Genomic DNA, 17,006 nt, shown 5'->3' on the forward strand with positions numbered 1-17,006 from the left:
TACAGACCTGTTCTCTCGTCACATTTCATTGTACTGTTGACCTTGTGTCCACATCTGTCTGTACATACCTGCATATAATCCTTTTTACATAAAAGGAACAGGCGACAATGACGTGAGTCTCTAAGGTGTGATGCAACCACCACTTTCTATGCCAAACATGAAGGACATCGGGTGAATTCACATTCATTCCTGACACGATACACGTGGCTCTTATTTTCGCTAAACCAATATCCTGTGTCGACCTGGCATTGTCCCAGTATCCATATATATATATCTGTATAACCCAGTATCCTATGTAATATCTGTACATATCCCTTATTCTGTATACCGTATATATACATTTATTCTTACCATATATATATCCACATCTGTCTGTACATACCTGCATATCCTTTTTACATATCTGTAGATATATCTATGAATGAATGAATGAATGAATGAATGAATGAATGAAAACTTTATTTAACAGATTGCAGAATGGGTACAATACAGTACGGCTCAATACATACAATTGTTAAGGGGATGCAGACCTGAGAAAGACGTTTGTCTTGTTTCCATCAGGGTCCCCCATTTTCAATTCATATAGACATTTATGACATACACAACATACATGACATTTATGGCATAGGGACATATAGGTATTTAGTACTGATACATTTGTGACATAGGCGGTATTCAAATATACAGTACTGTTACCCCTAGATCCTGACAGAGTATATACATATGATGGGGAGGGGACTGTACATTAGGAGGGGGTGGGTGGGTGGGAGGGAAATATACATACGGCGGGGAGGGAATATATACATGCGGTGGGGAGACTGTCTATTAGGAGGTGGTGGGGGTTTTGGGCATTTACGGTGGCCAGTTTCGAATTGCAGCCTCCCGTAGGTGCTCTTTAAGGGCGGTTTTGAATGTGGGCAGGGATTCACATTCCTTTACAGCTTTGGGTAGGGCGTTCCACATTGTTGTGGCATAATTGCGAAACGTGTTTAGTCCCTTGTTTGAGCCGAATCTGGGTTTAACATGATTTGTTGAGCTTCCTCTGGTGTAGTGGTTGTGGTATTCACTGACCTTTGGGAAGTATTTTGACATGTACATGGGCACCCCGGTCGTATAGTGTATCTTGTAGACCAGGCCCATTGCAAGTTGCTGTACTCTGTCGTCTACTCTAAGCCATCCTAGGTTGGCAAAGTGGGCAGGGGTGAGGTGGGTTCTGGGGTTCAGGTCAAGTAGTAGTCTGACCAGTTTGTTTTGTGATGTTTGTAATTTTGTTTTAAGCGCCTTTGAGGTGCTTTGGTACCATGAGGTGCACGCATAGTCATAGTACCCTTGAATGAGTGCTCCTGCCAGAGTCTTCAGGGTATTCTTGTTTACCAGAGAGGAGATCCGGTACAAGAATCTAGTTCGTTGGTTGACTTTTTTTATTACATTGGATGCCATTTTGTCACAGGAAAGATTTGCCTCTAGGATGGAACCCAGGTAGGTAATTTCGTCTTTCCTTGTGACAATATTGTCACCCACTGTAACTGAGAAGCCGTCGGTCTTGCTGAGTTTGTTATTTGAACCGAAGAGAATGGACTCTGTTTTGCCCATGTGTAATGATAGTTTGTTATCAGCGAGCCATATGCAGATTTTGCCTAGTTCCGTGCTGAGGGTTTTTTCAACCTGCAATTTGTTCTTGTCAGAGACCAGCAGGGCTGAGTCGTCCGCAAACAGGAACAAGTTGCAGTCACAGGCTGACGACATGTCATTTGCATAAATTAGGAAGAGTAGCGGTCCTAGTATGCTTCCTTGTGGAACACCACAGCTCACTGTGAGGGGGGGGGATAGAGTACCGTTTACCTCTACCATCTGTTCTCTCCCCTCCAGGTAGGATTGCATCCAGCTCACTGATAGGCTATCAAAACCAATTGCTTTTAGCTTGTCCATTAGAATGGAGTGATTGACAGTGTCGAAGGCCTTTTGTAGGTCCAGCATGACCATGCCGCAGTATTTGCCAGCGTCCACCTCTTGTTTGATGTGGTCGTTCAAATAGAGGAGGCATGTGTCAGTGGAGTGGGACGTTCTGAAGCCAGATTGGAATTCGTAGATTAGGTTTTTTTCCGCCAGGTACTATATATCCCTTACATATACTCTTACTAGTTACACTGCTGGCCAGTACAACTTACTACCAGTGTCTTTATACCTGTATCACTGTATTAGTATATATATTGTATATATTAATACTACAACTCTGTACATACATCTGATTACCACTATACTCAGTAGTACTAATTCATATATTTTATACCCAGTTTAATCACCTGTACTACATTGTATATTAATATTGCACTTTACTGTTACATTTGCACTCTGGTTGTATGCCAAACTTATTTTCATTGTACTGTATGATGATGACAATACAATTTGAATCTAATCGAATCTAATTCTGAGAGGGCCTCCATGATCAATGCGATGCACACAATGTATGTGACTTCATCTCTGCCAGTAGGGGGCGCTATGTTATTATCAAAGAAAACACAGTGATAGGATAATGAATGAAACTACTCGGCTTGGTGAAACTCGGTTGGGCGTTGTACTGGACTGGTAAATCATTAAATGATGGCGCACATACACGGTTAATAATTATTGTTTTGGATGCTCCTAACTTAGTTGATGTGATAAATGCATTAACGACCATCTTCTTGCCAGTAACTTTACGCCACTCCGACTTTGAAGCGTCGACGTTCGTGATCATCAAGTTCGCTCAACTTCCAACAACAACAACAACCAGCAGAAAGCATGAACCACGGCGGAAGATCCTGTGGGAAAACATTCCTCTTTACATCTGAGTCTGTCGGGGAAGGACACTCAGGTATTGTTATAACTTATTGTCTGTTCATACTAGTAGATTGTATCTTCTATTGTTTTCAATTTCTACTGAGAGACCTTCTGTCATAACGGAAGCGCGTGCAAATAATTATGTCCACGGGACCACGGCCATAGCATCATTATCCTAACAGTCCCAATAGGGAATATCTGCAGAGCCGCAAGCCAACGTCTGACGCCCCGCCCACGCACAGTCAAACCTAGTCCAAGCCACGAAGCCCCGCCCAGACGTTGGGCTTGCGGCTCTGCAGATATACCCTACTCAACAGTCCACAACTAATACAGCCGAGGACTTTATAAAAAGTAACATGTTATTATTGTCCAGTGGTCATCATCATCAACATTATTATTAGATTCGATTCAAATGTATTGTCATCATGCAGCACAAGTACAGTATAACAACGAAAATAAGTTTGACATCTAACCAGAGTGCAAATGTAACAGTAAAGTGCGATAGTACAATGTACACAGGTGATTACACTGGGTATAAAATAATAAAGGAGTACTATTGAGTAATAGTGCTAATCAGACATTTATGTACATTGATTGAAAACTTTATTAACAGATTGCAGAATGGGTACAATACAGTACCATGGCTCAAAGTCAATACACACAATTGCTAAGGCCCTAGGGATGCAGACCAGAGAAAGACTTTCGTCTTGTTTACATCAGGGTCATGACATACAGATATACAGTACTACTGTTGCATCCAGATTTATGACATACAAGATATACAATTATACAGTACTGTTTAAGAGACAGAGTTTCTAAAAGAGAATATATACATTTGAGGGGGAAGAAACTGTACATTGGGAGGCGGGGGGGGGGGGGGGGGGGGGGGTGAAGCGGTTTTGAAGGAGGGTAGGGATTCACATTATTTTATTGCTGTGGGTAGGGCGTTCCACATTGTTGTGGCATAATTGCGAAACGAGTTTAGTCCCTTGGGTTGAACATGATTTGTGGAACTCCCTCTGGTGTTGTGGTCGTGGTATTCACTGACCTTTGGGAAGTATGGGTATGTATGTACATGGGTACCTTAGTGGTGTAGTGTATCTTGTAGACCAGGCCCGTTGCAAGTTGCTGTACTCTGTCGTCTACTCTAAGCCATCCTAGGTAGTCGAAGTGGGCAGGGGTGAGGTGACTGAGGTCAGAGACCAGCAGGGCTGAGTCGTCCGCGAACAGGAACAAGTTGCAGTCATAAGCTGATGACATGTCATTTGCATAAATTAGGAACAGTAACGGTCCTACTAGTATGCTTCCTTGTGGAACACCACAGCTCACTGGGAGGGGGGGGGGGTAGTGTACCATTTACCTCCACCATCTGTTCTCTCCCCTCCAGGTAGGATTGCATCCAGCTCACTGATGAACTATCAAAAGTTCAAAACTAATTGTGTTTAGCTTGTCAATCAGAATGGAGTGATTGACAGTGTCGAAAGCCTTTTGGAGGTCCAGCATGACCACCATGCCGCAGTATTTGCCCGCGTCCATTTCTTGTTTGATGTAGGGCTGGGCGATATGACGATATTATATAAATATCGGGTACAGTTCATTAACGATACACTTTTTTAACGTATCGTGGATATCGTGATGTTTTGCCCAAGAGGATTGTGTCGCGTCAATCTGGTCCACCCCGCTCAAACTTTTGAACAACGCCGCTCCCACACACTACTGCATCAAAGTTAGTTAGTACTTATGATTAACAAAGGCATTCGTTTTGTGGCATCAACATTATATAGTTACACGTTATATAGTTACACATCAGCGTATTTACCCAAACATAGCAACGTCCGATGACGACATAGATAGCAAGCGTTACTGTTCATATCTCAGTCCGTGCCGAGTTGTGCGTGCCCATTCTGCGGTCTGTTAATAAAGTTTTCAATCAGACAGATGTATGGAAAGGCTTTTATTATAACATTTGTTGCAGTAAAATCATTATGCCTCGTTGTCATGCTGCGGTGCGCTAGTAATCACTCGTCGGCTGCGGTGAGCTGTTGTTGTTGTCGTTGAGCTGAGCTCTCGTTAAAATCAAGGAGGGCATTCAGGAAGTAAAAAAAGAATAGCGCTGCTTGCCGATTGGTGCTAAGAACAGCAGGGCGGGTACAAGCGGTGTGACGTAATTGGCAGACTCGACTGTCAATCAAAATGAATGAACGTTATTAACGATTGCAGAATGGGTACAAATTAAACAATACAGTACAGCTCAATACAACAACAGTGGACTGACTGGAGGATGAAGACCAGAAAAAGACTTTCGGCTTTTTTACATAAGGGTCCTCCATTTTCAATTCATCAAAACATTTAGAGACATACAAATATACAGTAGTTTCATAAAAATGCTAAAATCCTATTGATTGATTTAAAACTTTATTAACATATTGCAGAATGGGTACAGTACAGCTCAATACATACAATTGTTAAGGGGATGCAGACCAGCGAAAGACTTTCGTCTTGTTTACATCAGGGTCCCCCATTTTCAATTCATCATATTTCATATCTAAATCATATAATATCTCATTGCTAAATATATGCAATATATAATCTAATAATCCAATAATCTAAATCTAATATATAATATAAAAATGCTAAATGCATGGGTATTTTATTTTGTCTTTAATGTTAGCTTGCAAACTCAAATACTGTCTTGGTAAGCCTCATAATGAATTGTTTGGGGAAAAAAAGAAAAACATCGTGATGCGTATCGTGTATCGCCGAAAGGTCAGAAAATATCGTGATATCATATTTAGGCCATATCGCCCAGCCCTAGTTTGATGTGGTCATTCAAATAGAGAAGGCATGGGCGGCTACGTGGTGCAGTGGGCAAGGCGCTCACCACGAATACTGGAGACTGGGCTCGAACAGGTTCACCTCCCTGTTCGAGCCCAGCTCTCCACATTGCTTTCAGTTTAGCTGGTCGTCCTCACTAATACACATTAGCAGTATTAGGGGGAGGGAAACTGATGGGTGGGGATCGGGCGTTGTGGACAGCGACTCCTACAGGTCGACCTGTTCATAGATCATTTTTTCCATGACTTTCGAGATGGAGGTAAGAATAGAAACAGGGCGGTAGTTGCCTGGGTCTAATTTGCTGCCTTTTTTGTGCAGGGCGTTCACTCGCAATTTTGAAGTGTTTGGGGACGTATCCCTGTTTTATGGAGAGGTTTATTATGTGTGTGATGACTGGGGTGATGGCGGCTGCTGAGTCTGAGGAATTTGGAGGGGATATTGTGATGGCCAGTGGCCTTGTTAGGTTGGAGGGGGCTCAGTTTTTTGAGTACCGTCCTCAACTGTTGTTACCATTTCAAGTTTGAAGTCGTCTTTGCGGACCCCTAGGTTTTTGTAGAAGGCTAGGATGTGTTTTACCCCAAAATGCCCTGAGTGGGAGGGTCGTTTATTAACCAGTGTTGTGGCTATGTTTGTAAAGACATAGCCAGTATTAATATGTACAGTGATACAGGTATAAAAAATACACTATGGTAGTAAGTCATACTGGCCAGAAGCGTAACTAGTAAGAGTAGGTAAGGGATATGTATAGAATAGAATAGAATAGAAGTACTTAATTAATCCCAAAAGAAATTCAGCACCACAGAACTGATTTATATGGGATATATACAGGTGTATATATTATATACATATAATATACTATGCACTATTGTACATGCTATCATACAGAGTTATATGGTTATATTATTATTATTATTATTATTATTATTATTATTATTATTATTATTATTATTATTATTATTATTATTATTATTATTATTATTATTTAGCAGTGACCAGTGATATTGTGGTGCAGAAGTTTACATCTCAGCTTGTATCCACAGATAAAATGTGTGATCAGATCAGCGATGCCGTCGTCGATGCCTATATATCTCAAGACCCAGAGTCTAAAGTGGCCTGTGGTGAGTACTATACTGACGTTATCATCAACACAAACCTGAACAATAAGACTCAATAGCAGATCTCAAATGTTGTAATAGACATGTTCGCTGTTTACAAACATACCGTGTTCGAGCCAATCAGCAATACCAACTGAGTCACGTGACCCCCTACCTGCGTGAGTACAAAGGGGCTCTATGGATAAACCATGGCACTCCCCTGACTAAAAGTAGTTTCAAATGAAAACGGATGGATGTAATTTTGCCAAATTAGCATGGCTGTGAGTGTGTGAGTCTTTCACCTTTTACATATCTAGCTTTGGCATGGATTGATTGTTTAGATCGCTAGCATGGCTAACAAATGCAAATATATTGTAGTCTGCCCTGTTGTTCTGACCAGGATTACGTTCCTTTTCCCCCCTTGATGCGCGCGCACACTGAGTCTGACGTGGACAGCGAACAGGTCTATATGACGAATCCGATCCTCTAAAATCTAAGCTGGCCCCTGTTTAGTACTGGTTTGGGAATAGGATATCTACCCGGTTTAGGGTAAGAGGTGTAGGGGTAGGGAATAGGATATGAATCCGGTTTAGGGTAAGGGGTGTAGGGGTAGGGAATAGGATATGAACCTGGTTTAGGGTAAGGGGTGTGGGTGCAGGAGATAATGGTTAGAATGAGAGCTCAAAGTATTGACGATGTCGGTGCTACATATCCTACCACATGGCCCCCGTGAAATACATTTGGGTAAAAACTAGGGATGTCCGATATTATCGGCCTACCGATATTATCGGCCGACATCGGCATAAAAATGTGATATCGGAAAATATCAGTATCGGTTTTCAATTTTTTTTCTTTTTTCTTTTATATAACCTTTATTTACCCAGGCAAGCAAGTAAGAACAAATTCTGATTTTATTTATTGTCAAAAGTATGCATAATGTTGTGTTAATTCCACAACAAGAGATATGTAATGTTAATTACCTGAAATTATTCCATTTTGGGGGGGGGACCCTGCATATATCGGTATCGGTTGATATCGGTATCGGAAATTAAGAGTTGGACAATATCGGTATATCGGTATCGGTAAAAAAGCCAATATCGAGCATCCCTAGTAAAAACTGTTCCCCTAGCAACAGAATTCCAGTGAAACCGTCTGTATTCCAAGACAATATGAAATCTTTTTGGTAACAGAATGTGTGGCGAAGACGGGCATGATCTTACTATGTGGAGAAGTGACTTCCAAGGCTATTGTGGACCTTCAGACTGTGGTACGAGACACCGTCAAGAAGATCGGGTACGATGACTCTTCCAAAGGTAGGCAGGATCATTTATTTGATCTTCAGATAATAAAGTACTCAACCTCTACTGTCTTTAACTATGAATGAACACACCATCTAACTTACCATCATCTTTAGATAATACAGTACTAAACCTCTACTGTCTTTAACTATGGGGCCTAACAAAAATAATAGTTGGTTTCAGGTTGCCGACCGACCCTGCCGATTTAGGTGCGACCCAATATATTTTATGAGTTTTAAAAAAAAATATAAAAAAAAAAAAAAAAAAAATCAGATTTTTTTTTTTTTTAAATAAAGTTTCATAGAAATCTTAGTCAAACATTTAGTATTATGGATATTAAACATGCTGGCAGAGTACATGCATCCATGTTGTTGTGAACATTTTAATTAAATAAAGAAATTCCCTATCCATAGTCGCCGTGGGAAAGAATAAAATAAAAAAATAAAATAAAATAAATTCCCTACCTACCCATGGCCAAACTGACAACCAACCTGAAACCAACTATTAATTTTGTTAGGCCTGAATGAACACACCATCTAATTTACCATCATCTTTAGATAATACAGTACTCAACCTCTACTCTACTGTCTTTAACTATGAATGAACACACCATCTAACTTATCATCATCTTTAGATAATACAGTACTAAACCTCTACTGTCTTTAACTATGAATGAACACACCATCTAACTTACCATCATCTTTAGATAATACAGTACTCAACCTCTACTCTACTGTCTTTAACTATGAATGAACACAACACTCTAACTTACCATCTTTAGATAATAAAGTACTCAACCTCTACTGTCTTTAACTATGAATGAACACAACACTCTAACTTACCATCTTTAGATAATAAAGTACTCAACCTCTACTGTCTTTAACTATGAATGAACACAACACTCTAACTTACCATGTTTAGATAATAAAGTACTCAATCTCTACTGTCTTTAACTATGAGTGAACACAACACTCATAAGATAAGATAAGATCATTTAAGATAATCCTAGATAAGATCTTTATTTAAATTTTTTACATTTTAGTTTGTCTATTGTATATTTTGTATAGTGTTGGTCTTTACTCTTTTACTTTTACTGTATGAAGCACAATCTCACAGAACCAAGTATTTCACTATAATGTACCTTATAATGACAAATAAAACAACATTTTAACTTGATAAGTAACGATATTCCTTTATTGATCCCCTTGGGTACATTCAGGCATCATAGCAGCATGGGGGGGGGGGGGGTACAGGTATGGGCAGGGTAATAGACATAAATATAGGCAATACAATTTGATCTGAATATAGAAATAATGAGGAAAAATAAACGGTGTAAACGAAGGTGCCGATCGGTTATATAACTCTTTAACGTACCATCTTTAGATAATAACGTTTGGAAAAACATTGTTCCTCTGAGAACTCCCAAACGGAGTTAACCCTTTCACTACCACACTACAGACGGTTAACCCTATGGTAGTGGCGGTGAAAGGGTTAACCTTCTTGTATTGTCGCAGTGAAAGGGTTAACCCAAGACGCTCTCTCGCCTGTTTCCTGCAGGTTTCGACTACAAGACCTGCAACGTGCTGGTGGCCCTGGAGCCCCAGTGTGCGGAGATCTCCGACTGCGTGTTCGAAGGCAGGGCGGAGGAGGACATCGGAGCGGGGGATCAGGTTCGCGACGACACCATCTTGTTTACGCCGTTAACTCTTATCTGATCCCTCTGTCTTTATTACACCAATGAATTATCACCGAGTCTGATTCACCGACGGCAGTTGGGAGTGAGACCAGGCGGTGAGGTGAACACGGGCGTGCGATCACGGAACACACACCGGTAACGGGAAGCGGCCTTCTACGCTTGCCGTTAGTGATGCACCGATACTTTAGATTAGATTAGATTCAAATGTATTGTCATCGTACGGCACAAGTACAATAGAACGCAAATAGGTTTTCCATCCAACCGGAGTGCAAATGTAACGGTAAAGTGCAATACATTAATTTATTAATTTACATTTAGTCATCTAGCTGACGCTTTTATCCAAAGTCAGCAGGAAGGGTACACCTCTTTCAGCTGAGTACCGGTAACAATGTTCATCAAACAGTGTTGAAACGTGGGTGGTGCAGTGTTTAGTGCATAGTAGTAAAGCCATAGTAGTATAGTAGGAAGAGTGCATGATAGAGGACAGTGAGAAGGTTATTTTTTCTCATTTCAGATATTGATTGAAGAAATGTGTTTTTAGCCGACGGTGAAAGATTGGTCACATATACAATGTACAGGTGATTAAACCGGGTATAAAATATATAAATTAGTACTACTGAGTAATAGTGCTAATCAGATGTATGTACAGAGTTGTAGTATTAATATGTACAGTGATGCAGGTATAAAAGACACTATGATAGTAAGTCGTACTGGCCAGCAGCGTAACTAGTAAGAGTAGGTAAGGGATATCTACAGATATAGATAGATAGTTATCTACAGATATGTAAAAAGGATTATATGCAGGTATGTACAGACAGATGTGGATAGATATATATACGGTAAGAATAAATGTATATATATGGTATATACAGCATACGGGATATGAACAGATATAGATGTAGGATACTGGGTTACACATATGGATACTGGGACATTTGGGTCAATGCCAGGTCGACACAGGATATTGGTTTTGCTCAAATATGATGCCAAGAGCCACGTGTATCGTGTCGGGAATGAATGTGAATCCACCCGATGAATGTGAATCCGGGAACCTCCGGATCGACTGCTCTACCTACCGAGCCACTGTTGCCCCCCCCCCCCCCGTCACTGTTGTGTCAGTGACTTGTCTCGATCACAGGCTCTCAGGTCTTTAAGAGGCTTCTTCTGTCTTCAGGGTGTGATGTTCGGCTATGCCACGGACGAGACGGACGAGTGCATGCCCTTAACCCTCATGCTCGCCCATAAACTCAACCGCAGGATGAAGGCGTTGTCCTGCAACGGAGAGTGTCCTTGGATACGACCGGACTCTAAAACACAGGTGAGCGCTGTATAATAATCCTTTTTACATACCTGTAGATACTATATCTATATCTGTACATATCCCTTACCTACTCTTAAAGTAGACGAACAAGAAAAGCACAGACGGGGGGGGGTAAGTCCCGTGGTTCACGCCAGCTTGCCGTCTGCGACCGGTACCGTGCCGTCTGCCTGGTGCGGTTGTTGTAACCGTCAGTAGTCATGGGCATCAGTGGCGGACTTAGGCATGGGCAACATGGGCAGCTGCCCAGGGCATCATCTTGCATGAGGAGGCAATTATATATATATTTTTTTTCCTGAACGGTGACATTTGTGTGATCGGTTTTTCTTTCGCTCACTGGCCACATGGAATAAGACCTCTTTTTCAGACACGTGTGTCCTCGGCGCCCCCCGCAGGTCACCGTGGAGTACCGGGACAACGCGGGAGCCATGGAGCCGGTGCGCGTCCACACCGTGGTCATCTCCGTGCAGCACAGCCCCGACGTCACGCTGGAGGAGATCCGGCGCAGTCTGATGGAGAAGGTGGTGAAGGTGGTGATCCCTGCCCAGTACCTGGACGAGAAGACCATCTACCACCTGCTGCCCAGCGGGAAGTTCCTGGTCGGAGGCCCACAGGTCAGAGGTCGCCGCCGGGGCAGGATTAATCACGGTCACTTTTTTCTTTTGCTCGTATGCTCGTGAAATTGGTATTAATTAAACTTTGCTCTAAGTGGTATTAAAAAGTGGTGTGTGTTGAAGTGGTGTTGAAACCAGCCCTGATAATCTGTGTGTGTGTGTGTGTGTGTGTGTGTGTGTGTGTGTGTGTGTGTGTGTGTGTGTGTGTGTGTGTGTGTGTGTGTGTGTGTGTGTGTGTGTGTGTGTGTGTGTGTGTGTGTGTGTGTGTGTGTGTGTGTGTGTGTGTGTGTGTGTGTGTCCTAAAACCAGAGCGACGCAGGCCTCACGGGGCGTAAGATCATAGTGGACACCTATGGAGGCTGGGGGGGTCATGGAGGAGGTGCCTTCTCTGGAAAAGACTACTCCAAGATGGACCGCTCTGGAGCCTACGCCGCCCGCTGGGTCGCCAAGTCCCTGGTTAAAGCCAACCTCTGCAGGAGGGCCCTGGTGCAGGTGAGCAGGATATACGCTCTATATACCGTCAGATACGCTCTATATGTCAGATACGCTCTATATGTTAGATACGCTCTATATGTTAGATACGCTCTATACGTTAGATACGCTCTATATGTCAGATACGCTCTATACGTTAGATACGCTCTATATGTTAGATACGCTCTATATGTTAGATACGCTCTATATGTTAGATACGCTCTATACGTTAGATACGCTCTATATGTCAGATACGCTCTATATGTTAGATACGCTCTATATGTTAGATACGCTCTATATGTTAGATACGCTCTATATGTTAGATACGCTCTATATACCGTCAGATACACTCTATACGTTAGATACGCTCTATATGTTAGATACGCTCTATACGTTAGATACGCTCTATACGTTAGATACGCTCTATATACCGTCAGATACACTCTATATGTTAGATACGCTCTATACGTTAGATACGCTCTATATGTCAGACACACTATATGTTAGATACGCTCTATATGTCAGATACACTCTATACGTTAGATATGCTCTATATGTCAGATACGCTCTATACGTTAGATACACTATGTTAGATACGCTCTATACGTCAGATACGCTCTATATGTTAGATACACTCTATATGTCAGATACGCTCTATATGTTAGATACGCTCTATATGTCAGATACGCTCTATACGTTAGATACACTCTATATGTTAGATACGCTCTACATTTACATTTACATATGTTAGATACGCTCTATATACCGTCAGATACACTATACGTTAGATACGCTCTATATGTCAGATACACTATATGTCAGATACGCTCTATACATTAGATACACTCTATATGTCAGATACACTCTATATGTCAGATACACTCTATATGTTAGATACACTCTATATGTTAGATACGCTCTATATACCGTCAGATACACTCTATACGTTAGATACGCTCTATATGTTAGATACGCTCTATACGTTAGATACGCTCTATATACCGTCAGATACACTCTATACGTTAGATACGCTCTATACGTTAGATACGCTCTATATGTTAGATACGCTCTATATGTTAGATACGCTCTATACGTTAGATACGCTCTATACGTTAAATACGCTCTATACGTTAGATACGCTCTATACGTTAGATACGCTCTATATGTTAGATACGCTCTATATGTTAGATATAGATACGCTCTATACGTTAGATACGCTCTATATGTCAGATACGCTCTATATGTCAGATACACTCTATGTCAGATACGCTCTATACGTCAGATACGCTCTATACGTTAGATACGCTCTATATGTCAGATACACTCTATATGTCAGATACGCTCTATATGTCAGATACACTCTATACGTTAGATACGCTCTATATGTCAGATACACTCTATGTCAGATACGCTCTATACGTCAGATACGCTCTATATGTTAGATACGCTCTATATGTTAGATACGCTCTATATGTTAGATACGCTCTATACGTTAGATGCGCTATATACCGTCAGATACGCTCTATACCGTCAGATACGCTCTATACCGTCAGATACGCTCTATACTCCACAATATTTGTCAAGATAAGATAATATAAGATATTCCTTTATTGATCCCCTTGGGGAAATTTGGGCATCATAGCATTGTGGGGGAGGGGGGAGGGGAGGTACAGGTATGGACAGGGTAATAGAAGAAAGACATAAATATAGGCAATAAAATTGTAACTGAATATAGAAATATGAGGAAAAAATTACAATATTAACATATTATAATATAAACCATAGGGTCTGTATGCCCCATCGGTTATATTATACGTTACAATAAATATAGGCAATAACTATTTGAATCTGGTTTATATAAACTATGAGTACGAGTACAAGTAAACTGTATACACAAGGAGCAGTACACACAAGGTACCCTAACTGGCACGATATACGTCATACGTTGTAGTCCGTGCAGGTTTTGGTGGTTAAGAGTCAGACACACTTAGTGGTCAGACATGTACTGGAGTCGCTCTGCTGCACGGCTTCACTCTTGCCTCCGTTGAACCACCAGTTGTGTCTCATGTTCCTTTGACCTCTGGGCGACTGAATGAGTCAGCGATCGGGTACGGTCTTATCAGAAGGCTTGATTAGTAGCGACTAATGACCGGAATGTCTAGTGTCCTGTAGATCACTTATGACATGTCTGCTGTCATGTCTGTTGTGTTCTGTAGATCTCTTATGACGTGTCTGTTGTGTCCTGTAGATCTCTTATGACATGTCTGTTGTGTCCTGTAGATCTCTTATGACATGTCTGCTGTCATGTCTGTTGTGTTCTGTAGATCACTTATGACATGTCTGCTGTGTTCTGTAGATCACTTATGACCTGTCTGTTGTGTTCTGTAGATCACTTATGACCTGTCTGTTGTGTTCTGTAGATCTCTTATGACATGTCTGTTGTGTTCTGTAGATCTCTTATGACCTGTCTGTTGTGTTCTGTAGATCTCTTATGACATGTCTGTTGTGTTCTGTAGATCTCTTATGACCTGTCTGTTGTGTTCTGTAGATCTCTTATGACATGTCTGTTGTGTTCTGTAGATCTCTTATGACCTGTCTGTTGTGTCCTGTAGATCTCTTATGACATGTCTGTTGTGTTCTGTAGATCTCTTATGACATGTATGTTGTATTCTGTAGATCTCTTATGACATGTATGTTGTGTCCTGTAGATCCCTTATGACATGTATGTTGTGTTCTGTAGATCTCTTATGTTCTCTCTGTATGTTCTGTAGATCTCCTATGCCATCAGCATCAGTCATCCCCTCTCCATCTCTGTGTTCCACTACGGCACTTCGACCAGGGATGAGGATGAGCTGCTGAGGATCGTTCAGAAGAACTTTGACTTGAGGCCTGGGGTCATAGTGAAGTAAGATACTATACAGGTTCATAATAACTTTGACTTGAGGCCTGGAGTCATAGGGAAGTAAGAGACTATAAAGGTTCAGAAGAACTTTCACTTGAGGCCTGGAGTCATAGTGAAGTAAGAGACTATAAAGCTCCAGGAGAACTTTGACTTGAGGCCTGGAGTCATAGTGAAGTAAGAGACTAAAGCTCCAGGAGAACTTTGACTTGAGGCTTGGAGTCATAGTGAAGTAAGAGACTATAAAGGTTCAGAAGAACTTTGACTTGAGGCCTGGAGTCATAGGGAAGTAAGAGACTATACAGGTTCAGATCATCAATTATGTTATTGATCAATAGAGTTCCTTTATCAGCACAATCCATACTGTTCCTCAAACTACCTCCGGCTGGTTAGCAAAGTCCATGGGGGTCAAGCTCCTGTCTGTACCAGCTGACTGAAGACGGCTGAGATATACTCCACAGTGCAACACAAAAGTAGATGCCACTTGTCTTCGGTCAGCTTGACAGGAGCTTGACCCCATTGACTTTGCGTTAACTATCCGGAGCGAACGTGATGAACAGCATGGATTGTGCTGAGAAAGGACTCAACAACATCATTGGTAGCAAATGGGGTTCCAAAAATCTGAAATATCCCTTTAATCACTGAAGCTCTACTTGTTTGTTTTTCTGTCTTTATCTGCAGATGCGTTTTCTTTTCTATATTTGTATATAGAAGTACAAAGTTAGGTATTGAATTTAACTATATATATAATACTACAACTGTGTACAAACATCTGATTAGCACTATTACTCAGTAGTACTATTATATATGTTTAATTTATACCCAGTTTAATCCAGTGTGTACATTGTATATTGCTATTGCACTCTGGCTGGATGCCAAACGTATTTCCGTTGTACTGTACTCGTGCCGTATGATGATGACGACAATACATTAGAATCTAATCTAATTGATTTTAATTTTATTTAATTTGACAGAGAGCTGGGGTTGAAACGGCCAATCTACCAGTCCACTGCCTGCTATGGTCACTTCGGGAGGGACGAGTTTCCCTGGGAGAAGCCCAAGACCCTGGTGCTCTGAGTGTACACTTAATCACGTTCCAGTTATTTGATCACCAAGAATCACTTAATCACGTTCCAGTTATTTGATCACCAAGAATCACTTAATCACGTTCCAGTTATTTGATCACCAAGAATCACTTAATCACGTTCCAGTTATTTGATCACCAAGAATCACTGTTGATTGTCAATCAATCAATCAATGGTGATGCTTCATTCGTTTTAGACTTTTGATATTTCATGCAGATTTCATTGGTTTGAATGACTTGTATCTCTGTCACTGTCAAAATCCAAATAAAATCAAAAGATCTCTCAAAGTTGTGTCTAGGCCTAGTTGTATAATAATCACTACCTACCTCATACTATAGTCTACCCATATAACTGTATGATAGCATGTTTATATATTTATATTTACTGCATATATATATCTATATCTGTCTGAATATACCTGCATATAATCCTTCTATATATCTACATATACACCTGCATAACTCTGTATGATAGCATGTACAATACTGCTGTACTGTATATACGTATATATACATTTATATTTACTGCATATATATATCCATATCTGTCTGAATATACCTGCATATAATCCTTCTATATATCTACATATACACCTGCATATAACGCTGTATGATAGCATGTACAATAATACTGTATATTTATTATTACCATATATATATATATATATATATATCCACATCTGTGTACATACCTGCATATAATCCTTTTTAGATACTACATCTATATCTGTACATATCCCTTACCTACTATGACTATAGTTACGCTGCTGGCCAGTATGACTTACTACCATAGTGTCCTTATACTTGTATCACTGTATTTCATTTCATTTCAACCTTTATTTAAAATCGTAAGCATCTGAGGTTTCCCTCATTTACA

The 17,006-nt window shown here is 40.8% G+C and overlaps 1 protein-coding gene across 1 annotated transcript; it reads left to right on the forward strand.

Annotated features, from left to right (window-relative positions):
* Window positions 1-2,531: 2,531 nt before the first annotated feature.
* Window positions 2,532-16,407, forward strand: mat2al (methionine adenosyltransferase II, alpha-like). The gene is made up of 10 exons (XM_084325384.1): window positions 2,532-2,586; window positions 2,692-2,854; window positions 6,696-6,773; window positions 7,940-8,062; window positions 9,605-9,717; window positions 10,918-11,061; window positions 11,457-11,675; window positions 11,985-12,167; window positions 14,918-15,051; window positions 16,020-16,407. Exons 2-10 carry the CDS (start codon window positions 2,782-2,784, stop codon window positions 16,120-16,122), a joined length of 1,170 nt encoding a protein of 389 aa, XP_084181510.1. The 5' UTR covers window positions 2,532-2,586; window positions 2,692-2,781; the 3' UTR covers window positions 16,123-16,407.
* The last annotated feature ends 599 nt before the right edge of the window (window positions 16,408-17,006 follow it).

The sequence above is a fragment of the Notolepis coatsorum genome (genome assembly GCF_963971535.1).
Source record: "Notolepis coatsorum genome assembly, chromosome: 11".
Classification (NCBI taxonomy): domain Eukaryota; kingdom Metazoa; phylum Chordata; class Actinopteri; order Aulopiformes; family Paralepididae; genus Notolepis; species Notolepis coatsorum.

Bases quoted from the DNA above. Each gene is read 5' to 3' on its own strand.
- mat2al (XM_084325384.1), top strand. From the start codon at position 2,782: ATGAACCACGGCGGAAGATCCTGTGGGAAAACATTCCTCTTTACATCT. The intron at 8,063-9,604 runs GTAGGCAGGATC...TGTTTCCTGCAG, and splicing joins GTACGATGACTCTTCCAAAG to GTTTCGACTACAAGACCTGC. The intron at 9,718-10,917 runs GTTCGCGACGAC...TTCTGTCTTCAG, and splicing joins ACATCGGAGCGGGGGATCAG to GGTGTGATGTTCGGCTATGC.